Raw genomic sequence first — 24,619 nt, 5'->3', positions numbered from 1 at the left:
AAGATCAAGGAGGCACGATTGCATTTCGGCTATTATTGATGTTACGTCTGCTCGACCGTAATCACGAAACATTTTATGCTTTTTGTCGGATAAGGTCCTAACTTTGATTTGTAAAGTGGATCAAGGAATGATCACTTATACCAGGGAGGTAAGTGAGAGGGCTAGCTATGTCAGGCATGTTGGTCAAAACAAGATCAAGAATGTTGGAGACTGATACAGTGGTTCTAGTTGGTTGAAGAACAATATGGGTTAGTTTAAAATCACTACAGAGGCTTAGAAATTTAATGCACTCAGAATAATTATGTTTAGGAGCAGTAGCCGGGTTGCTCCACATAATGGCAGGGTAATTAAAATCACCCAAGAGAAACAATGGCAGGCTGGGGAATCGAATGGTTACGCTGTTAAGTGCGTCATGTAATTCATTACAAAACGACATAGATGCAGTGGGAGGCCGATAGCATGCGCTGAACAGAAATTCTCGATAGCCAGCTTGAACGCATACACAAACTAATTCCAGAGGGGACGCAATAGCAACAGGTGAAGACACAAGTGAGTCACTGACAGCAACCGATACGCCCCCTCCGGAGTGAATGTCACGGTCATACCTATAAATAGTATAGGCTTTCTCGCAGTCGAAGATTTTGCTATCTTATATTTTAGCCAACAGCCATGTTTCAGTGAGGATGATGCCTGCTGAACAGGAATTGGCATTGGACGACAAATCAGTTCACTTATTAAGGATACTTCTGATATTCATGAATACAATTGATAGGTTGTCGGTGTTAGAGCGCGATATTTGCTGGATGTGCTGGTGGTGGGCAAGTTTACTGATGTGTTAGCTGGAACATGTGAAGTAAAAGCAGGCCCGGATTCACAGACCCTGTTTGGGCCGCGGGTCGGTCGCGGGTCAGCCCGGTTGTCGTGCTCGACGACCACACGTTCATCCCGAACTTGTCCTTTATTTCCGCAAGCCAACCATGCACACCACACAACCACCCTCCGAGTCCCCCCATTCTCCCCTCTCCTCCCCGCACACTCACTCACTCCTGCCGCTGTCTTCCCCGCACTCGCGCCACCTCTTCTCTGCTCAGTCAACTACTGTTGATCCCCCGCTTGGCCTCCGAGAACCGTGGCTCCTCATCGCGGGTCTTGGGCTCGCTAGCTGTGGCCCTTGCGCGTCACACAGTATTGCACTATCTTCGGGATCAGGCCACGCATGGGGAGTGCCTAACGCCTGCTTCACCTCTGCTGCGGGTCGGTCCGGTATTGCACTATCTTCCGGATCGGCCCATTTATGGGGAGTGCTAAACGCCTGCTTCACCTCCACCGTGGGTCAGCCCGGCATTGTAACATCTTCGGGATTTTGTGTGTACACATGGACATGAACCTGTGGAAACTAGCCCTTAACAGCTTTGCTGTAAGAAAACACTCGTGTATCAGATTGAATATCAGATTATTTTTCACAGAATTTAATGCTTGTAAATTTATGTCATAAAATCATGGTGCTGCACATGCAGTGGTGGGAATGCTGCTACTATTGTTACAACCTGCTACAGTCTGTTAACGCTGCTACATCCATGCCATAAATGAGAGAAGCTGCTCTAGGACGTGCCGCATTGTGCAGTCTCGGAGGCTATGGCGAAGAGTAGTTATGGTGAATGTCAAGTGGCAGTTGCCATTTAATTATGTGAAGAGTTTCGTCACATTTCCTATCATTCCAAAAGCTAAATGAGCTAAATTGTCACTGAGCTAATCCAGTCCAGTTCAAGCTTGCGCATATTCACGGTCAGCCATTTGGAAACTGTGTACCATATCCTCTGGTCGTGCAGTTCTGTCAGGCCTAATATGCAGTTCTGATGATGCAGTTCTGTCAGGCCTAGCAGTGTGCGCTTGGCCCATCATGTGTTGTTGGCGTGTCCCGCATTCATACTTCGTACTGGCGATGTGGCCTTAGTGGGAGAGGTGTTCCTCAAACAACGACGTACAATTCGCATGTTCGGCTTGGCTGCTGTGCCATGGTGCACTCAGCTAACTGAAACTTACCCCCTTGCATCTTATTAGTTGCTTTGCTGTGTCCTGTTTTTCTGTGTGTGCTTGCACTTAAGTGGATTTGTTGCTTGGCCATGTTACTAGCTAGATTTGACATGAAAACTGTTTACAGCGCAAACACATGCAACCACAAAGTATAAGGGACAGGACACAAGCGCTTGTGTCCTGTCCCTTATACTTTGTGGTTGCATGTGTTTGCGCTGTAAACAGTTTTCATGTCAAGTATGCACCAACTCGCCCAGAAAGAAGTTTTAATGAATTACTAGCTAGACCCCTTGCATACCACGAGGCACTCGCTTGTGTGGTATGGAGAACGAGGCCCTCTGCAGAGCATGCCACATGGGACACTGCAAGGGTCTTTACACCGAATATACTGAATAATTCAAGAATCGAATAGTAGATATTCGATTTGCGAATTGAATTATGTAGACATTCATTGTTCGATTTACTGAGATACGAGTATTTGCACACCTCTAATTGTAACTTTCTCTGCTTTCATTGGAGCAGAAATTTTGCATGCAGCATGTTTGCTACTGGCTGATTATTGTGGATTATCAAAGTGTCAGTTTTTTCTTTCACATGAAAATTTTCTTGTCTTTAGGTTATGTTGGCTCCCAGCCCAAAGTACATAGGTGTACCTGATGAACCACCACGCTTCATGGGTGAAGGCTTTGTTGTGCTCCAGTCAAACAGGGTTCATCTGTTCTACTATCAAGATGAAGCAGGTAGGTGTGCTTGACTTTCATCAGCTAGAATGGCCTTTATGTAGGGCTGTTGAATGGGTTATTGAATCAAATTCAGAAAATCCGCATATCAGATCGAATATAAGAAAATTTGATACAAACTTTAATGCTACAAAATTTTGTGCAAGGAAACCAAGCATTAAAGGAAGTCCACTTAGTTGCCTAGCGATGCATCCATTGTAGAAGTAGAGTAAAAGTGCCCCTCTCCGCATGTATTGTTGTATCACTGTCTTGAAGGACTCAGATGTATTCCTCTCTATGGGGGTCATATCATGAGAAGCCAACAAACACTGACACCAAGGACAACATAGGGGAAATTACTTGTGTTTAATAAATGAAATGAAATGAAGAAACGATAAATAATGGAAATTAAAGTGGATGAAAAAACAACTTGCCGCAGGTGGGAACCGAACCCACAACCTTCGCATTTCGCTTGCGACGCTCTACCAATTGAGCTACCGCGGCGCTGTTTCCCCATCCACTTTCTTGGGTATTCATGTGTTCTAGTAGAACCCTGGGAGTGTTAGCCAGCGCCATCACTCACATACCTTGGCGGCGGACGTGGAACGTCCTTCTTGCCGCAGGCGTCACGAGAACGGGATCTTTTTGGGTGAAGGCAACTGGTCAATAAACCCACACATGCTACCTGAAGGCATCAATGTTGCCGGATTCGACACCCTCGTTGTGTAATAACGAGAAGAGAGGGGGTTAACCGAGGGTCCCGATTTTTTATTAGTCATATCATGAGAAGCCAACAAACACTGACACCAAGGACAACATAGGGGAAATTACTTGTGTTTAATAAATGAAATGAAATGAAGAAACGATAAATAATGGAAATTAAAGTGGATGAAAAAACAACTTGCCGCAGGTGGGAACCGAACCCACAACCTTTGCATTTCGCGAAATGCTCCCAACTTCTGTCAGCAATTTTAAGAATCCGAACCTTTTGTAGAGTTCCGTATAGGCAGCCTCTCGCACTCGCAAAGCAGAGCCTAGACTGTCAAATACAACATTGTAGGCCTCTACGATAAACTTTTTTCTACCTTGTAGCGCACTATCGCCTTTTCCGTTCGGGTGCTTACTCAAAACAATGCATTTGCCCTCGTCCTGATAACATTGATTGGTACTTAGCGTGTGTGCTCTCTCTTCGAAGGTATCAAAGAGAGGTCGCAAAGAATTAACAAAGCCTTCTAGAGAGCTCAGCAGGTCTACAGCAGTTGAAATGTCTAGGCCTGGTTTCTGAAGTGCTTCGCTCGTTTTGTCAAAGCGCTCCAAGATTTCACTCCAGAAAATCGCCATGAATGCAGTCTCTAGCTTTGTCATTTTCTTGAAGAGAGAGTGTGCTTCATTCCTAGTGTCACCATTTTCTTCCTCGTTCTTTGATATAGCTTCAAGGCAACACAAGACTGCATTGAAATTTTTCAGCATGGCCTTGCATGATTCAGTGTGTCTTGACCACCTGGTCTCAGAGAGACTTTTCAGAACAAGCTGCTGGCCAGTTTCGCCCATGCTGTCCAAAAGATACCTCCATCGCTTAGGTGAGACAGCAAAGAACACATACAGTCTCTGAATTACAGTGAAAAATTTGACTGCCTCAAGGCAACTGTCAACGCTACACGCGCCAACTAAGTTCAGTGAATGACCAGCACACGAGACGTAGACTGCCAATTTGTTCAGGTGTTTGATTTGAGCTTGCAGTCCTTTGTATTTTCCTGACATATTACTCGCATTATGATAAGCTTGGCCCCTACAATCATCAATTGAGATGCCATTGGTCGTCAAGAGGGACATCACGGTGCCAAAAAGATACAAGCTGGTATGTGATTAAATTGGAACAAATCCAAGAAAGTATTCGTACACTTTCCCATTTAAATAGTATCATAAAACAACTAACAGCTGATCAATGTGAGTAAGGTCTGGAGTCGAATCAACAATTAAAGAGAAGTATTTTGCGCGTTTCACTTCGTCAACGAGACGTTCCTTGACAGCCTTTGCCGTATGCTCGATAAATTCATCACAAATGGTTTTTGACAGATACGATGGGTGACTTTTTCTTTTGTTCCCGTAGCGTTTGATGTGCTCCTCTAGAAAGAGATCAAACTTGGCAATGGCCTCAAGCACTCCCATATAATTGCCATTTCTCGGTGAACCAAAAATCTCCTCATTGTCCCTAAACGCTAGGTTGCGCTCAGCTAGAAGCTTAACTACAATGACTACGCACTTCAACACCTCTGTCCAGTAAGCGGTCTGTGACAAGATGCTTAACCAGCTCCTTGTCAATTGTGCTGCTCGAGTTAGAGCGGGCGAGGCATGCTGCAACGTAGTTCCGGTGCTCGACGCTATTTTCATGTGCGCAAACCTTTTTTTCTGCTCTTTTCCAATCACAAAAGCCGTGCGTGGTGAAAGCACCGGGGTTGCTTGAAATCGAAGATAGTTTGCACATCAAACAGTAAACGGAACCTTTGGGCTCCAAGTACATTAACCAGTGTCACTCATACGCCTCCCCCTTTACAGCCTTTCGCACGAAAAGATGAGGTGACATATAGCGTTTCTGAGTTTTGTATTGCCTTTCGGAAGACAAAAAATTTTCTGCACGATTTTGAAAATACAATGGCCCTGTCTCAAGGCATACACTCCGAAAGCTGTCAGTAATAACGTTCGGCCTCTTAGTAGGGTCACTTCGGAGAATCTCGCAATGTACCTCTTGCTGCTCGGTGTCTGTACTTTTCTGTTGCCACAACGAGATGCCGTCTCATTCGTCCTCTCGAGGCACACTTTGTGGGCGGGAACATGATTATTTGAAGTCAAACTAACAGGAAAGAAGTGAGTCAGTTCTTGGAGTGTTGTTTCCTGGTGCTTGTCAGTAGAAGGAGGCTCATCAGGGAGGTTTAGCGCCTGTTGACCAGCAGTAGTAGAAATCGGGCATGGCGGACCGGACACATGGAGCTCTTTGACAGGAGCCCGGTTGAGTAGCATAGACATTGCTGAATCAGGAACAGGACATGGCTCGGTTGGTGTCGGTTGCTCAGAAATATGGACGACCAAAGTTGGCACCGTTTTCACAGCATCCAGATAACCAAGAAGATGAGTCAAACCTTGCTTCTTGCCAGGAAACTGTGGTGATGGAGTTGGCAAGTCCTCCATAGAAGCGCAATTGGTATTATTGGGAGTTTGACACGGACTCTGGGTAGAGCGATCATACTGCTCCGCAAAAGCTGCATTCAGTAGGTACTTTGTCATCTTTGGTAGCTTCTTTTCACACTCTTCTCTTTCTAACTTCGCGTTTCGTTTAGACACACCACTTTGATGCTTCCGACCGAACATTTTCGCATGAATGGATGCTAATTGTTCACTGGGCACTTCGTCAGTCCGATGTGACCGCAAGTGTCCAATGGTGGCCATCCCGATGACTGGTGCACGCTTCCTGGATGGTCCGTGGCTGGCCGAGAGTAGTGGAACTCCTCAGTGGGCGCGCCTATGCAAGCTTAACCGGCGGCTGGGGGCTGAATCGCAGCCCGCGATCAACCTCCTTTTATAGATGCGCTCTGCGTCTGTTTGTTACTAGCACCAAAGCAGGCGTTCACATACGCATAGAGTTCCTTGTACAAATTCCCTCCACCTTTGTACAAACTCACTCTTTCTTCCGTTCCGGTCTTGTCTTCCTATTGGCTAGGAGCAATCGTCTGTTCTGGGAGGCTCTCGATTTTTCTTTCACCCCATCGACACCGAGCGCGAGAACGAAGCGGAGAGGGCGACTCCTAGCGTGGGCGAAGTTACATGCCCTCCGTCGCCTCTGAGTCATCTTTTTCTACTTCTTTCTGGAAAGTGCAGCGGCCAGTCTGACCTACTTTTTACGTCGAGCGCGCACGAGGGTGCACAGCCACTAGGCAGGAATGGGCCCTGGAGACAGGCCTTTGTGTCCAGCTCTCCAACTTCCCCCTTCACTCTTCCACAATCCTAGCCTGAACAGTGAACATTCCATGCCCCATGGCACGCGGACAAAAGCACATGTAACGTCATCTTTCCTTTCCTGCCTAGACTCTGCCATCAGACTCATCATCATCTGCTATCGGACTCATCCTCCCTCACCCAAATTACCATCACGGTAAAGAAAAGTCGAATGAGAGGCACTGTTGGGTACTGCAGCACATCCTTTCTATGAGAAGGACAGCGGTGGAACTATTTGAGAGGTGGAGGGTGGTGTGGTGGTTACGAGGGGCAAGGGAGACTTAGGTCCTCATTCCACATTACATGTTTTAGGCGTTTCTCCCTTGCCCCTCCTCTCCAGACAGTACTGGACAGACGGACTGACAGGAACCCACGAAAACTCTTCCAAGCAAACGCACCTCGCTTTGTAAGAAAGAGGGCCCCGCCGGGGTCGCGGGGGATTCCTGTTTTTTGCAGCTCGACAAGCTCTCCCGAAATGATCAGGCTAAATGCATGCTGTTACATTAGGCGGGGGGCCCCATCTGCTCGTTCTGGTTTTCTCGCTTCATACATGTTGCTCGAAGTTCCGTTGCCCATGGTTCCATATACTAAGCAGGTTAGAATAAATGGGCCCCCTTCTCCTGCTGTCCGAGGTGAGGCCCTGGGCTGCAGCCCCCTTAGCCCCCTCCTTAATCCAGTGCTGAGCTTATTGGGAGCAGTGAAAGCAACATTAATATCATATCTACTTGCAACTTTTTTAAGCCTGTGTGATACTGAATGAATGTACAGAATAGCCACTACTCTATTTGTGCTATTACTGCTTTCTGTAATCACGTCCGTCCCCCTCGAAACCGACTTTAGGCGTTCACCACAGTGTCCACTGCTATGCTAGTATAACCTGCTTCTAATTGGCTCTGGACTTGTGCATTAAAACTGGTGCTCATATTGTGCATGCAGGATCTGGTGAGAGAAGACTTAAGGCACGACATGGCAATTCCGTTTTTTACTACTTTGGAATGCTTGGATTGAAAGTTTAACAACGGCCTCGAAGATCTTGGGGAGTACTGCCAACAATCATGATTTTATTCGAAGACCAAGGAAATGTCTAGAAACTGAATTACGCGTCTTTGAGGAAATTCCTTGGTAAACTTTAATCCTCCTCCATAAAGTTTAAATTGCTCACTTACTGAGGTAGCAGCGGAATCAAATTCTTTCCTATTGCAGAAAATCAGGTAATCATCAACATAACGAAATATTGTTATGTTGATTCGTCTTGAAATATCTTGATACGTCTTGCGTTATCAAGAAAGAAGAATCCCACGAAAGAAGAATCCCGGATGCTAATTCTAGCAGTACATCTTCCAGTAGGCATCAGTAATTGCCCACCTGCCATCCTTATGTGAGGTCCCGTCCATGGCGTCTTTACTTTCTTGAGGCGGAGGACGAGTTCCTGGCTCTTTATAGAGAAGTCGGCACCAGTGTCGACTAATGCTGTCACCAACTGTCCGTCCACCAAAACATCAATGTCAGCACTCACAATTTCTTCGGTGTCAGGGTTTATCGGCTTCACATCATTCTGCGGCGCGAGTGTTGGGGGCTTTTTATTGTCTCGCGGTGGGCCTGCAACCTTAATCCGAGAGGTCGCCGCCTTCAGTTTCCCCAGCTAGGGCTGGGCGACCTTCGCCCTCAGAGGTCAGCAAAAGTATGTCCAGCAGGGGAAGGCATCTCACGTGAAGGGGGTTGGAGAGCGCGACCGTCGGCCAAAATCGTACTGAACATGCGGCACGGATTCGTCATTCGGGTGCACTGTTGGAGGTCCCTGAAAAGCAGTTTCGTTGCGGCGTAGCATGGAGTCATCATATGCACGTCGACCTAGGACCACGTATAAAAAGGTCGAAATGATGTGTCGTGATGACAGCAATGACGCGAAATGTGGCCGGCGCCTCCGCAGTGAAAGCAAAGTGGGCGCCTATCAACGGTGCGTCATCCGTCGGTTCTTCGAAATTGCGGCTGTCCCGTGGTGTCGTGTTGCGGTGTTGACCAAGGCGCTGTGAACGGCGGCTGGTGGTATGACTGTAGCTGCATAATGGGTGCGTGCCTTGAAGCCTCCTCTTGCTTTGGCGACCAAGGAGTGACTGTCGGAGCCTGGTGGTATGGCAGTGTGGATGTAACGGGTGGTGGACGTCGGACAGCGGCTGTGCAAGTCATGGGACGCTGCTGATCTTGAAGATCGGCTGCCAATAACGCTTGCCTGAATTCGTCAAGCACCACTTCTACGAATGACGCTATAGGTCTATCCACTGTTGGTGTCCGAATCTTTTGAATTTCCTCTCTGACAAGTTCTCTGATCAATTCCCGCAAGGGGTTCTGATACTCGCCAGTCACTGTGGCGGCATTGATTGTGGCGCTCGTAAACAGTCGATCGTACTGCCTGCATCTCTGATGAAGGGCCCGCTCAATAGCTGTAGCCTCTTTGATAAAGTCAGCGACGGTGCCTGGTGGATTCCGCACAAGCCCCGCGAACAACTGCTCTTTTACAGCTCGCATGAGGTAGTGCAACTTTCTTTCTTCAGTCATGTTCGGGTCGGCTTGATGAAAGAGGCGGGCCATGTCCTCGGCGAACATTGTGACCGACTCATTAGGTTGTTGTACCCGTAGCTCCATCACCTGCTGGGCACGGTGGCGTCGGTGGGCAGTCGCAAAAGTATCCGTGATTTTCTGACGAAAGTCATTCCATGTTGTTAGGCTAGCTTTGTGGTTCTCATGCCAAGTTCGGCCACTGTCGTCGAGGGTGAAATTGATGTGGGAGAGCTTTTGCTGCTCAGTCCACTGATTAATCTGTGCGACACATTCGTACTTGTCAGGCTAGTCTTCAATGTCTTCGACGACTGCACCGCAACAGCGATCAGGAACCAGAGGATGAAGAACGGCTACTTGCTGTGGACTGGAAAACTGGCTGCTTTGGGGTGCTTGCGGTGGGCTGGTTTCGGCCATTGCGAGATGTGTGGAGCTCCTAGAGAGAGGTTGGTCAAGAGGGGACAACTCTGGGGCAAGGCCTAGCAGTCGATAATTAAAGCGATGCACGGGATGTCGTAACTGATGATAACGTGTCCGGGCTAGATGAATGACTCCCAGGACTCCGGAGCATCAAGCACGGTCAGTATCCAGCACCTCCACCAGTATCGCAGTACAATGCGGACAGTAGACAGGGAGACATTCTTCAAGAACCGCAGGACAACTTGTTCAAAAACAAACAGGCCAGAGACACGTCTTCTTCGTGCTTGCCGAATCTCACTGCCCCACTAGATGAAGTCCGTTAATGTCCGTATCTTCGTTGTCGTCTGCATAGAATACACGCGTCGATATCGAACTGATAGGCGTTTTTTTGCGAGTTCGATATAGCTGGGTTCGACTGCAGTCTGGTTCGGCTGTATATGTAAGCAAAAGCATAGTGCCATCTTGCCTTGCCCAAGTTTCGATGAAGGAATCTGAAATGCAATCCAAAGACAATTGCCAGATGAGCCCTCCATACGTGACCTTCAGAAACAGCCAAATTTACTTGCCGAGTGTCTCAGCTTCCAATATTAGTGCATGTTGCCAAGGGCCTCTCCTTAGTATAGGTGAAAATCTCTGCACACAGACTCATAAAACTTTTTCTATAAAGATGCAGCATTGCTGGGCAGTAATCTGATCACCTAGTTGAAATTGTGGGATGGGAATTTAAGAAATGGGTTTTCTGGCTCCTTCCATTTCTTGGAAATGTGGCACGAGGTGTAGTGACTGCATCCTGTGCTTCTCCAGGATTGGTTCCAGCTGAGCAGGAAGTGGTGCAGCTAGCTAATGGCGACCTGGTGGAACGGCGCAGTGCTCCAACATGGGGCCTGGATGCCAAGTGTGGACGAGGCACCAGTTTCAGCTATGGCCCATGGGCAGACCGTCAGCGGGACAAGCTGATGCAGTTCTTCTTCCCACAAGACTACCAGCCTTTAAAGCCCACGCCTCAGCCTCAAGTGGGTGAGAGGCGGTGTGCACAGTCATTTGATCTGCGCCTCAGCACCACAGCTGATGCTACCTTGGATCTACTGTTCTCCAAGGAAAAGGTTTGTTTGTTTGTGTGTGTGTGTGTGCATCACAAATGCTTGCTTGCTGTTGCGTCATTTGTCTTGTTGAACCAATTTAGAATCATAGTTCCATGAGAAGTGGTGATTATAGCAGTAGTTTGTTACATAGGGAGTCGCCCTTTAAACCCTCAAAAATTAACATGACAAGGAAACTGAATACCATTTGTTATTCTGAAAAGTTCGGTATGCTGAAGTTCATAGTACTGAAATATTTTTGTATTGAAACCATAAGAAGTTAGCTGGCGATTTCTGAAAAGTTAGATAATCTGAAAAGTTGATTAAAGTGGTGTTCATAGTAACAAGGTTTCAATGTACAGTCGCTGACTGATAAATCGGACACCGATAATCCGGACATGCTCGGTAATTCGGACAGCTTCGTGGCACTGCCAATGGCCCCATAGACTTAATGTGTAAGGATGACCGATATTGGACAGCCGCCAACACTACACTTGATTATCCAGACTCCGTCCGTGGCTGTAGCGTACGCCGACTCTGCCGCCATTATCTCCTCTGGCAACCTCGAAGAGACATCTAGTATGGCCTCAGAGATACACGAGACATCAAGGATGGCCTTAGAGATTACACGCCAAATAATAATCCCTGAAGTCTTGCCTTAGTCGCAGCACTGCGCCTCAGAGATTTAGCTGTAAATGTCCATCTTGGAGGATTTGCCTGAATTGTAAGGTCGTATCGAAATTACGATCATCACATTACGCATTCTACCACCATTGCACACGGCCCACTTTTGTTTGTTGAATTTGCCTTCCAAACAGCATCCTGCCAGTCTGTGCTTTTTGTTTGTTTAGTGTGCATTCCAGAAAGCACTCTGCTCGCTCCAAGGAGTCTTGTGAAGTTATCGACAGTCTGCGTCAAATGACACCAACGGTGCCCTTGCAGTCCGATTGCGCCCGGCTACGTAACTGAAAAGCTTGAACAGCTGCCTACCACAACGAGTTAGGCTGCGGTGTGCCGATTTCTGCCACCGTTACATTTGAAGACATTGCAGACGACGACAGCGTGGTGTTGTCGTGTACCGAACTGATCGATGGTGAAACAATTGAGCAAGTTCTCCCACCGTCAAACTGCGACATTAACATGGGTGATAATGATCTGCTGTATGCTCCGGAGCCTTTGCATGCGGATCTGACTGGAGCCTTTGCAATCCTTGCATCGGCATACAGAGACAACACAAAACTGGTAGAAATACAGGTGGACTTGGTTGCACGTACCCGGAAGTGCGTGCAACAATGAATTGACCACTTCTTCCTTGCACAGGGGCCTTAAAAACATAAAGAAAATGATCTTTTCAGTCAAGCCCACACATTAAACACAAGAAGAAGAAAAGCAAAACACAGGAAAAGAAAAGCTAAACACAGAAAAATTATAAGAATAAAAACACATAAATAGAAAAGCAAGATACAAATAAACAGAAGATAAACACAAGGCACTCACAATAATAACACAAGGGAAACACTGGCGAATCACTGCTCCACACTTCTGACACCTCTCACGTTGAGTGGAACTGCATCCATTTTTTGGTTTTGGGGTCGAATCTAGTTCGTTATATTCAATGCAGGACAATTTCAGTGTGTTAAAACAAGGGTGTTAAATACACGGACCTCTATTAATATTTCAAGGGGAACTTCATTTACTTCATTATATCTGTTATGTTATTATATCCCATTTCGTTATAATGAGGTTTGAGTGTAAATTATGCACTTTATGTGGAGTCCTTAAATGTGTCACTTAATCATAAGAAGGACCTACCATAACAACTCGGTATGTTTGTAAAAAATCATTTCAGGATCCCTTTAAGGTTTGTTTTCAACTGAATTCTCAGCTTGTAACTAATGTAGCTGCGCATGTTTGCCACTTGCTTGTGGTACCTCGAGAGCTTGTGTGTGCATGAAAAGGGGATTAATGAAAAAGCTGTCAAGTAAGGCTGCTGATATAATAATGTGGTATAGGCAGAAAAAGTTTCTAACTGCGACACTCTTGAAAGCTGTATCATCTGGTCACACTCAGCCACTTCTTAAAATTAAAAGTCCAGATAACATTTTGGGGGTGTGTGAATACAATAAACCATCAACATAATCAGTGCCATATCTAGAGCTACAGAGGCACGTGAGATTGCACGCCTGCATCTGACCACTTCCCAAGAAAAGCAACGACGCATATATGACACCCGTCACCGCGATGCCCACTTTAACCTTGGTGACATCGTGCTTCTTTGGAAACCAGCACGGCCAGGTGGTCTTTGTGAGAAGCTGATTTCACCCTGCTCAGGCCCATATCGCATCTTGCGTCAAGTGATAGGCGCGACCAATGAGTTACAACCTCTCGATACCTCCACACCGCAATCCTCCTCTAATAGTGTTCAGGTCGCTCGACTGAAGCAATATCACTCAAACCTACCAAGTGCCGGGACAGCGCCTTTGCCGCCGAGGGTCATGCTACGAGGTGCTGCAGGAGCGAACGATGATGAGAGGACTGACCAAGATGACGATCCCCGATATTTGTGCGCACAAGCTCCATTTTGTATGCCTGTCTTCTGCCCGTTGTATATGTCTTGTAAATATATTGTCAAGTGTCTTTTCTCCCCGTAACAATATCACCAACAAGCCAATGATCTGATCCAGGAATATATATACATATATATGCATGCGTAGGCTATTCACAAACCTATGATATCCAGCAGTCGATCAGTCTTGTCTCTGATTTTAAAGCATAACAGACAAAGCGCTAATACAGCTTGAACCTTTCTTTTTTATATAGTAAGCTACCATTAGCTCACATGCTGCCTGATTTCTGCTTCTACTGCAAGTTTTGATCTCCTGAAAATATGGTTAACACATGTAGGCGTTGCAGTGCGCTGGTAAATGTGCTGCGCCATCTTTCATAAGATTTAGGTCATGTTCTTTGGCTCGTTCATTTATGTAGCGCTTGGTCTGTCCAATGTAGGACTTGCCGCACGTAAGGGGAATTTCGTAGACCACCCCTGGGGTACATTTTCCGTAAGTTGTGCCATGTTTCTTACCACAGCGTTGCTAACCAGTCTCCTCGCGAGTAGTTCTCTAGCACAGTCAAACCAGTTTGACGTGGACAGAATAGGCAATGGGTACCCCATACCGGCCTGCAACCTTCTTGAGGTTATGGGAGATCTTATGACGATAAGGAAGCACTGCAGGTCTTATGGTTCTGGCACTTTCTTCCTCCGTTTTGCATTCTGCATTTTTTGTTTCCTTAATATGAATTTAGCTCCCGACCAACAAGGTGTAGTTTAATTATCTATTCCTGCACAGTCTGAAGACACTTGGTTGAAAGTAGGTGTGAGTGTTGTGCCCTGCACTTTATCAAGTGCTCTTGAGGGGGTGACACAACGATGCAGAGTGAGGGATTGTCCATTTTGATCATGGGTGTTGTTTTTTACACTTGCTCATTATGCTGTATGTTGTGCAGTTCTCAGTGATTGAAGCGTACTCTTAGCACATGGCAGCCGGCGCTTTTTGCGCCACCAGCTATTGCTGGGTTGATCGTTGATAAGCCAAATGCAGTCACAATGGATCACAAAGACTATTGCGTTTCTGGTATACAAAAATGCATCAGCACGTTGTCTCCAGTACCGCTCCGTGGTACTGGCAGCCATGCTATCCAAATGCTGGCAGCCAGGCTATCCAAGTATTGCATTTCAATCGCTGAGCACTTTACATTACCTGGTCATTGCTTATACCTGTCTAAGAATGAAAGCAAGGTTGATTAGGGCTTTGACATCCCTGTGGCGGTTGACTGATGCAGTGCACTTTGACAGGTGCCTGTTCAGTGGCAGTGCCCACCTGAGAAGGAGAGGCTCCAAGGTGGTGTGTGTGTAACCAGGGGTGGTATTCTCAGACTATGACCACTTTAGCGTCACGTAGTACACTGCATATTAGACAATGCAAGCGGTTCTGCTCAACCAGCCACAGTGAGCACTGAAAGCGATATCTCTGATAGTGACTGTCTGAGAATAAGTCCCAAGTATGTTAGCAGTGCACCTGCTGGTTCTTCAGAGTGGGTGCCTGCAGCAGTGCACCTGCTTCTTAGCTGTTCCACTCTTGCTTTTGTGCTTCACATGCAGGGAATCAGCACTGGTGCACATAAGCGGATGTATGCACCAAAATTTAACAGAAAGGTATATCAAACTCCTGCATACGGACCTACTTCTCTCCTCAAATGAAATACTAGATTAATGTGGTGAATTGGGTGTGTTGCTACATATTTGAAAAGGTGGCAGCGCGAAAAAGACATAGACGGAGACAACTTCAGCAAGACGAGACGACATCAGTGCTTGTCCTTGTCGTCTCGTCTCTGTCCATGTCTTTTCGCACTACAGCCTTTTCAAATTTTGAAATACTAGTTTTTTATTTTGGTGTACTCTATATAACAGCCTTTCATTCGCAATTTGCCTTACCTGCTTGAGGCATGTCTTCATTTGATGACAACGCTGCAGGAGACCAATGCTGTGCACATGACGGTAAAGCAAGGCTCGTACTTGGAGCTGACCCTGCCTTGGCAAGTGATTGAGGAAGGCTACACTACTCGAGTGACTGGTCAGCTTTTTCACTTGGAAGCCTCAACCAGTCTGCCTTTCAGAAATTTACTGGAGAGCGAGATTCTTGGTGTAAGTGTTGCACGTCTATCGTAGAACCACCTTATACAACTTTGCTACAATATTTAAATACCGCAAGTGGCAGTCACTTTCATTATTTATAAGGGAACCGTAGCTGACAGTCTTTGTGACCCTGAAGAGACGCTTCAGCTGTGGTCGAGATGGTGGCTGCAGCTAGCAGTTTTGAATAAATGCGAGGTGCACAATGTGACAAACATAGTGAAAGCTGTCGGCAAGTAAGGTGGAAGGTGGCTCAACTAAGACTTTCATGTAATATCCTGAGAAATGATCATTGCTGGCTGGCTCGTTGACACTAAAATAGAAAATGTGTCTGTTCAAGTCTGCCACTGCTGTGCTATGAACAAAATCATGAGGGCCTCAATATTCTTTGTAAGTTTCATGTCAGCTCTCCCAGCAGGTTCTTAGAGTGCATCATTCACATGTGACATAATGAAATTCCACAAATTTTGTGCAGTAAACAAACAAGTTTAACAAATTTCATCATTAAATAAAGGCATGCTGATGCACTAAACATTTCTTTATAATTTTAATTTGTATATAATTCTAATGCTTAGCCCTCCCCACTAAGTCCGAATTAGTCAGTTTGCAGTCTCTTGAGTGTGGTTGAGTTGAGTTCTAGAACAGCAACACGATGGCCGTCGCTGAATTTAGTTTTGGGCTAGGTCTCCTGCAGACATTGTGGGGTCTCCAAATCTGCTCTTGGGACAAAGGAATGACAACACAGTACTGCAAACAATCAAAAAGGCATTTATTGTACCTTCCATACACCAGTGCCAGCTAGCCAAATCACAACCAATAGAACATGCCAATGGGTGCTGACTGACGAATCGAGGAAGTTTGAGTCACCGTGACAGGATAGCAAGCGAATATGTTTCCCCATGCTGGACATTAATGCCTAATTGTTCACGTGTACGGTCACGTGAACTGTGGTGCGTTGGAACAATCGTGTTTGTCCCTCCTGGTGTGCCGTTCCAAAGCCTTTCTTGAGACGGTCCGGCAAAGCAGGTTGGAAGATGACCATGCATTATTACGATCGGCCAGCAGTGAAAGCGACCTTCCGGCCTCTCCTGCCCTACTGTGATAAATCGCTTCGTGAGGCCATTGCCTCTTTTACTAGATGCATTTCGCTTGAATGAAAAACCAGCTGTCAAGCCCTTTCCCTTTCCTCCTCTTTACTATTGTCGGTCACGAGTGCCAAATGTGACTGGTGGAACCACTGGGCATTACCTTGCAGGGCTTCCGAAATCTTCACCACGTGTGCATGCCAATCTCGAAGGCAATTAGCCTCAATCATAGCTCAGCTTATGTTTGCAGGCATTACAGGTGACAGCTATTCTTTAGCCAGACAACCAGCGGTCCCAAACGCCACCTGGCAATGCTTGTTCACAACTGAGGGCAGGCCCGTTGTGCAGGGAGCTTGAGCTATTCCGCAGGCATTAAGTAAAGGAGGCAATAGTGAGGCTCACACTATGTTGCACAGACCAGCGGCAACACCAAGGCGAGAGACGTTTGACGGTTACAGAGTTTATGGATGGCATTTGGTCGCCAACCACGACGCTGAAACCAAGGAACTCCTGTGAAAGTGCGTTATGCGCCTCTTTGCGGGTGCTACTGGGCCATACCAGGAGCCAAGACGTGCAAATGAAGTCTAGTGTGACACCCCGTCTATGAGAGCAACCCCTTCATTCTCTGGAACAGTGAGCCATGTGCGCCTGGGGGTATTTCTCTGAGGGCTTTCTGTGAACAAAAGTGCCGGAGTGATTGTGCGCACTCTCACCCTCGAGGCGACCATGAGCGCTGCGATTGGAAGGTGGTGTGACCATTGATTTCCCTGGCCTAAGGATCTAGGGAGGACAGAGGGGTTTTGCATGTCAACACCTTTGGTGAGCGAGTGTGCTCTGATATGTGCTTGCCAGAAAGATGTAGCCACTGACCTGTAGCTCATGCTACGAGAATGATGTACTGCACTCCGGTCTCTGGCCAGTACAAGTACCCCTTTTTCTATGTAAATAAGATTGCCTTTCCAATGTAAATAAACCTCCTGTTCCGTTACTCATCCTATTGACTTCGTACTCTTCACTGAAGAAGCAACCCTCGCCAAGTAAGCTCGGATGACTGCGTGGGCCCGCTTCGCCTCTGTGTGACGCCCCAGTAGCGTAGGCCAGCTACCCGTTGCAAGATGCACTGGCTATGTAGGCTAGAGAGCGACCTTCTGTGGGATGCCAGACTCAGAGGCCACGACTCGCAAATCCTACGGCGTGCTTCGAACCTGTGGGGAGCACACGCGCCCATCTTCCCCCGCGCCGTCGCGTCGAGAGCCGGCATAGACGGGGGAGAGGCACACTATGCCCTCTCCCGATTCTCCCTCGCTCTCGCGACGCGCACGCGCCCTTCCTCCGCGACTCGCGGGCAGGCAGCTGACGGGCGAGGAGGACATTCCCCTCGCCCAGCTAAAAAGGGACAAAACAGCGCGACCGGGGGAGACGCTCTGTCTCTTGGGACGCGACCCCTTGGACTGCCGGACTGGAGTACCTGCTGCTACCCGTGAGTGACCACGTTGCCTGACTATCCCGGGCAACGAGGCGAGACTATTTATTACTATTACGGAGAGGACGTCCCTCTGCGAGTGTTCGCGATTGCTAATAGCAATAAACGTTGTTACCGTTGACACCGCTGGTTGCCTTATTCGTCCGAACCCGGCGTAGCCGCGATTTCCGCGCTACGGGTTGGGAGTACCACGAAGCGACTGCGTGGGGCTAGATCCGGAGCTCGCCTTCAGCCCTAGCCGCACGCAGAGTGGAACCCCCACAAACCTCAAGCCAAAGAGGAAGAGCCTACTCCCTTTTGTGCCCGAGTAACTCCGCAGTTAGGTGGCGTTAGTAGTGCAACACTCGTGCCATCTCTCGTACTATGCTGCAACCACACCGGACATGGACAAGCCAGATTACAGGAGATGTAAGAGCCATGCGGGATAACAGCATCAGGGGACGCGTGAGAGTCGAGCATCCCCACAACTTTTGTTTTTCAGAAACTACATCATTGCTCGGCATGGCGGCACCAAGTCTGCTCACTTCAGGCCATAAAAGTAGCTATTCCTGACCCATTTGCCCTCTTCACATATAGTGAATGAAATTAGAGATGTTTGCTAGCAAAGTTCAGGCATTATCTTGGTGGTTTTCTTGCGATTGGTCCTTGAATCGACCTAATGAAGGTCCAGCTTATAATACAGCAGGCAGTTCACCATGCCTCTGGCTTGGATTGGTATTGCCTGCGGCACACTACTATCTTCTTCCTTCATGCTAGCTCATTGCATTGCATCGCAATGTAAGTGCATAAATGTAAGAATGCGTCTGAATGCTTAATGTTAATAGAGGAAAAAGTGCAATATAAACAAGGGCACAGACACACGTACTATCCTTTGTTCTACGCACTACAGACGTCTCTAAGCTAGCCAAAAGCTCACCCCTATTGCAGAATGCTTAAAGATGTAGACTTGGAAGCTCGCATCTAGGGACGATTGAAACAATAGTTCATGTTTGTGAATGTGCCATAATGCTTCTGTGAATATTCCTCATTTCCTAAACGCACCCTTTCCTTGGCAATCGAGCCTGATCATATATGGGTTACAGTTTCGATTTTTGATTTCTAAGCCGCAGAGAGGCATCTGGCTTAGTGGTGTATCACAACAACATGCCGTGGCTTCACTTTGAGAAAGCGCTGCATCAGTGGCAAAGAGTTCAACGGAAGTTTCGCCAGGTTTCCAAAGGAACAAGCAAGCTAGTAACTAGCACCATTTCTAGACATGCACTATTTGAACACTCTCACTTATTTCTATGGTTCCTTCACCAACTCTGCCGTCAGCAGTCACTTAGTTGTTCAGAAATAAAATAGCACTAAACTTTTTTGGTCTACTTTATTTACATGGTCCAGTGCCTTTAGTAGTGTGTGAAATATATGTAAACACTGTGGAAGAATTTTCATTCTCTGTGTTGGTCAATAGTTATTAGTTTTGTGTTTGTGTTGCTGGGCCGTGGGTTCACATGTGATTCAGTGAAACAAAGGGAAATTGCAGAATGTAGTAGCATCTCATTTAGCGACAGTAGCCATGCACTTAATTCGAAACGATCCCAAATGCACTGAGAGTGGTGATAAAATATCGGGCATGGCAGGACCACAGCCACCTCAGAAGAAGTGTCACAGTCACAGTAGCAGCAGCAGCTATAGTTGCTATATCAAAATTTCTGTGAAGGTGGTGTTTGTTTTTCTTTTGAGATGAAAAGTGGCCACTTTTACACACACTGTCAAGTGGTAAAATATGCTTGAATCAATATGGGGCCATTTCTTAAACATTGTGCAATGCTCCTAAGCCTTTCTTTTTCTTACTGTCCAGTTTGATGTACAAGGCAAGTACCCACTTATCTGGAATGGCCATCAAGATTGGCAGTGCAGCTTGGCTGGCTGCCGCAGCTCACTCACATTGCTGCACACACACAAGGGCTTCTTTCAAGGTATTGTGCTGAGTAATTTTGTGCTTGTTTGAGGTGCTGACCTTCCTCCTGTTGTTCATAGCATGTGTATTTCTTACTTAGACAAAGGTTCGTGTAGTTCTCGCAATGCTGGTCATTTTTTCTTGTTATTGAGCATTTGAGATGCACAGCACAGATAATATACAGCAGTCTCATTGAATGTGGCTAAAGGCAGTAGTTTGCCTGACTGGGCCGTGATACCCTTAGATTCACTCTATGTAGAGTACAGCGGACAAGAGCAAGGTACAATGCACTCGAAAAGAAAAAAAAATTGTACAAGTACAAGTACAGCTTCACATACAAATGAGTTTAAATGTTACATCGATGACAAGCAGAGGTAAAAAAGCTTACCATGGACATTCATATAATACATAATTTTATCTAGGGCATATATCAAGGCATCCAACCACAAATATGCCATTAGTACTCTTTTAAAGGCAGCAGCAGGTAAGTCAGAGGTCAAGTCATGAGGTATTGAAAAGGTAATGTTCAACCCTTTGAGGGTCAAAGATGTAAAATAGAGTGCTGCGAAGCAGTCCCAAATGGTTGATGGTGTATATTTATGGCGCCGTCTGTATGTTTGAAAAATGGCGGAATTTTCAACTCTTTGTGGCCTGGCAAGTGTTGCCACTCTCTGTGGATACACACAGAGTGCTTTTTGAATTCTTGAATTCTCTTTCGCTCTGTAGTCTCATGGTTTTCATTCCACAGCTTCTTTATGCTAGCGTTTCAGGGACTACTCGTACATCTGCATGGGCGCCCGGTGGTTAGTTTTAACGTGATAGCATTAAGGGCCACGTGTTGCAGAAAATTCGGTGCTGGCATCCGGTGTCGGCGTCTGGCGTCGCGTCGGACATTGTTTCGGCAAAAAGATTTACGAACCACCCATACCCAGGCCCTCCGCGTGCCGCAAGGAAGTATGGAGATGGGTTCGCACAAGGCTTACCTTACGAGCGAAGGTCAGGAAAGGGCACGACGTTCCTCCACTTCGCAACGCACAAAGGTGCTATGGCAGGGTTCGTCGACTCTCGGACACGTTGCAGAGAAGGCTTCAGAGTCAGATCGCGAACAAGCGCGGGTTTATTCACCCAAGATACAGCACAGTGCGACAGTCACGGCACTTATAGGCAAAGGCTCACCACAAGACCGATCTAGTATGTGTGCCCACCGTGCTAGGGCTAACCGGTAAGTAGTCCACCAAGTACGAGAACGAGGAGTCGCGGAAGCAAAGGTCCCATGTAGCAAACTTGTGGGCCTGTGAGCATCTGCCGCGGCGAGGAAGCGCTCAGTGGAAGAGAGCTCGGGTGGAGAAGGCGCCTGGGGGCCGCCACCTGAGAGGCCAATCAGGGCGCATCCCAGTGACACTTGCTCGCATGGTGATTCGAGCCGGGTAGACAGAAGCACGGTTTGCCTGGGAAATTATCTCTGGCAAGCTAGCCGTGTCCACCATGCTGCCGTTACAGCGATGGTTCCCGTAGATCGAGCAAAGCACAACGCGCGAGCTGGGGGATGAGGCGTGGGAAGGCACCTCGATCTAAAAGAAGGCACCTCGATCTCCTTAAGACTGAGGCCAGCCTGCAAAGGAGGCTGACTGAGGCCAAGTGGCAAGGTTGACTCAGCCAAAGTGGGCTAAGCCAACAGGGCAAAGTCCAAGGGGGTCGCCATCAACGGAACCAGGTCAAGGAGAAGGTGCCACAGCAGTTTGAAGAGGCGGAGGTGTCACTTCTCTTGATGTGAAGCCAGGAGGGGGGTGGGGTGGGGGGAGGCAGCCTTGGTCATGAAAGTTCCACGCCCCAGGAATGGACGGCAGCCCAGGAAAGACTGGGTGGGGCAGCACGATAGGTCAGCCTGCAACGCTTGAGGTCCACCGGACAGGAGCTGCCAGGAACGCGCAAGGCGTGGCTGCCATTTTGGCACAGTGGCCACCATAAAAGTCGCTGGGCTCCTCGGATTGCGTGCTGTCTGGAATGGCAGACCGGGATGACTGGCAGCCAGGCTATAGCAGCAGCAGCTGGAGTAACCACCCTTGGCCAGGGGCTAGCACTTAACTGGGTGCACCAGCCACAGTGAGCGGCGGCCTAGGTAGCAAGAGGCAAGGCAGGCACAAGTTCGTGGCCCTCCAAGGTAGGAGCCTATCACAGTGGCAGGAGCAGGGACAGCTGGCCTCATGGTCAGCAAGACTGGCGGCACAATGGGACCAGGCGCAGGAAGAAGACTTGACGACGCTGAGGAAAGGACAGGAAAAGCCCTCCAGTATAGCCGGCTTGCCAACAAAGTGCCCGCCCGGCTGATTGCCCAAGAAGCGGCATTTGCCAGGCTGAGGCTTGGGCAACACATAAGAGGGAATACTAGGCCACAAGAGCCTGTCACCACTTCGATGTGTGCCCTCACACTGTAGCCCCCTCCAACATAAGACATTTTTCTCAGCGTTGCCGAAGTCTCGCCCAGCTTGTACGTTTGACGATGCCTCTGTGGCTAGCACAACTTTTCGTTTCAAAGCTGCACTATAGTGGCATCGTTTGTTTGGTGCCATTGCGGTAACGTCACTCCGCACGCCAATACCACAGCATAAAAAACTAGCAACCAGCTCCCATGTGACACAGAACAAAATGGCGACGTCACTTGTGTACTTCACTTAGCTACTGGCGCAGCTAGTAGCAGCTATAATAGTGACCTTTCTAGATGGTGCTAGCTATGCACCCTATTTATCAATTTCAGTTAAAAACTGGTGAGCATTTTAAAAACTTTGAATCTAAGCTGACCCTAGAGTTTGGTATTTGATTATTTGAAGAAACAATTGGCCTAGATTTTGAATAAGTATGGTATAACCCACCACGGTGGTGCAGTGGCTTTGGTGTTGCACTGCTAACCTCAACGGTGTGGTACCAAATCCCGGTATCAGCGGCCGCATTTCAATGTGGGCAAAACGCAAGAATGCCTATGTACCCTGCATAAGGTGCTCATTAAAAAACCCGAGGTGGTCAAAATAATCAGCAGTGCTCCACTACAACATGCCTCCTGATCATATCGTGGTTTCAGCATGTAAAATCACAGAATTTTATTCATTTATGCAAATGTCTCATCAAGCAAATATCATCAACATGCAAAATGTATCATCAGGAGCAAATTTGGTATGCCCAATTTAACCCCTCCATCAGCTAAGTTTTCACTGTGCCTATCAGTGGCGTAGCCAGAAATTTCGTTCGGGGGGGGGCTCACATTGCTGCTCGGCCTCCTCCTCCGTAGAAGGATCAAATATATGAATAATAATTGCATTGCCATTACCAAAGATGCTGCAAACGAATTCTTGAATGTTACGCACTGTCAAGGCAAGCAAAATATGTATTTTTTTCATAAAAGAATATACTCGTATGTCCAAAAAATTGTGCCCGAAATAACTGATATTAATGCTTCTATGTTTTTTGTTTACTTAATAGGCAAAGAAAATATCACACGAACTTTAGAACTATATCAGTTCGAAACTAGCAAAGCAGTGCATGCCGCTCATATGAAAAATGTTAAGGCTGTGAAATGAACAAGTTGAGGACAAATATGCTAATGAAACTGTCACGCCCGCCATGGTTGCTCAGTGGCTATGGTATTGGGCTGCTGAGCACGAGGTCGCGGGATCGAATCCCGGCCAGGTCGGCTGCATTTCGATGGCGGCGAAATGCGAAAAGACCTGTGTACTTAGATTTAGATGCATGTTAAAGAACCCCAGGTGGTCGAAATTTCCGGAGTCCTCCACTACAGCGTGTCTCATAACCAGAAAGTGGTTTTGGCACGTAAAACCCCATAAGTTAATTTAAACTATATCATTCAAGAGCCTTGTTTACATTTTTGTACATATTCAACGGCCAGGGAAAAATCTCAGTGACGTGGTCCTTTGTCCATCCCAATGTATCGCGCAGGAGCAGCTGTCACCGGTTGTGTATTGTGAGTAATTGCACCAAAATTATAGTTGCAACAGAGAGCACATATAAAAACCAGGAGTTCTTCAAAATATACAAGGGAGAGTCAAAAGAAAGTGAGTCAATGCTAATGTTTGACAAATGGGTACTTTATTTAAAAGTAGTCTCCATGAGGATTTAGACATTTGTTCCACTGACTAATGAGTCGCGTGATTCCTGTCTCATAAAACTGCTTGGGTTGTTGCTTCAAAAAATCTGTAACAGAGTCTTTCACGTTATTGTCCGACACAAATCTGGTTTCCTTGAGCGGTTTTTTCAATTGCTCCAAAATGTGGAAGTCGTAAGGTGACAGGTATGGGCTGTATGGCAGACGTTGCAGCCTTTCTCACATGAACTTTGCCAGTTTTGTGTTAATGACATCAGCAACGTGGGGATGGGCATTGTCCCGGAGCAAGATGACCCCATTACTCAATTTTCCACGTCGTTTGTTCTTGATTGTGACATGCAGCCGATCCGGCGCTTCACAATATCAGAAACAATTGATAGTCTCTCCAGGTTAAGGAAATTCGATCAGTTATGGCCCCTCATGATCGAAAAAAAAGTCAACAACACCTTTCCGGCAGAAATGACGTCCTTTGCTTTCTTTGGGGGTGGTGAGTTCGAATGTTTCCAC

General features: G+C 47.1%; 1 protein-coding gene across 6 annotated transcripts in view; it reads left to right on the top strand.

The window, feature by feature from the left end:
- Window positions 1–24,619, top strand: part of tweek (transmembrane protein KIAA1109 homolog tweek) — a 647,796-nt gene that overhangs the window by 48,088 nt on the left and 575,089 nt on the right. For all 6 annotated transcript variants that reach the window (XR_008613545.1, XR_008613544.1, XM_050182732.3 and 3 more), the window contains exons 6-9: window positions 2,651–2,774; window positions 10,524–10,822; window positions 15,330–15,500; window positions 19,900–20,017. Coding sequence is in view for 4 of the 6 variants with exons in the window: in XM_050182732.3 (XP_050038689.2) it covers window positions 2,651–2,774; window positions 10,524–10,822; window positions 15,330–15,500; window positions 19,900–20,017 (712 nt within the window). In the remaining 2 variants the exon portion in view is untranslated. The remainder of the gene's footprint in view (window positions 1–2,650; window positions 2,775–10,523; window positions 10,823–15,329; window positions 15,501–19,899; window positions 20,018–24,619) is intronic.

This window comes from Dermacentor andersoni, chromosome 4 (genome assembly GCF_023375885.2).
Source record: "Dermacentor andersoni chromosome 4, qqDerAnde1_hic_scaffold, whole genome shotgun sequence".
NCBI lineage: Eukaryota > Metazoa > Arthropoda > Arachnida > Ixodida > Ixodidae > Dermacentor > Dermacentor andersoni.
This window is presented reverse-complemented; position numbering and strand designations above follow the sequence as displayed.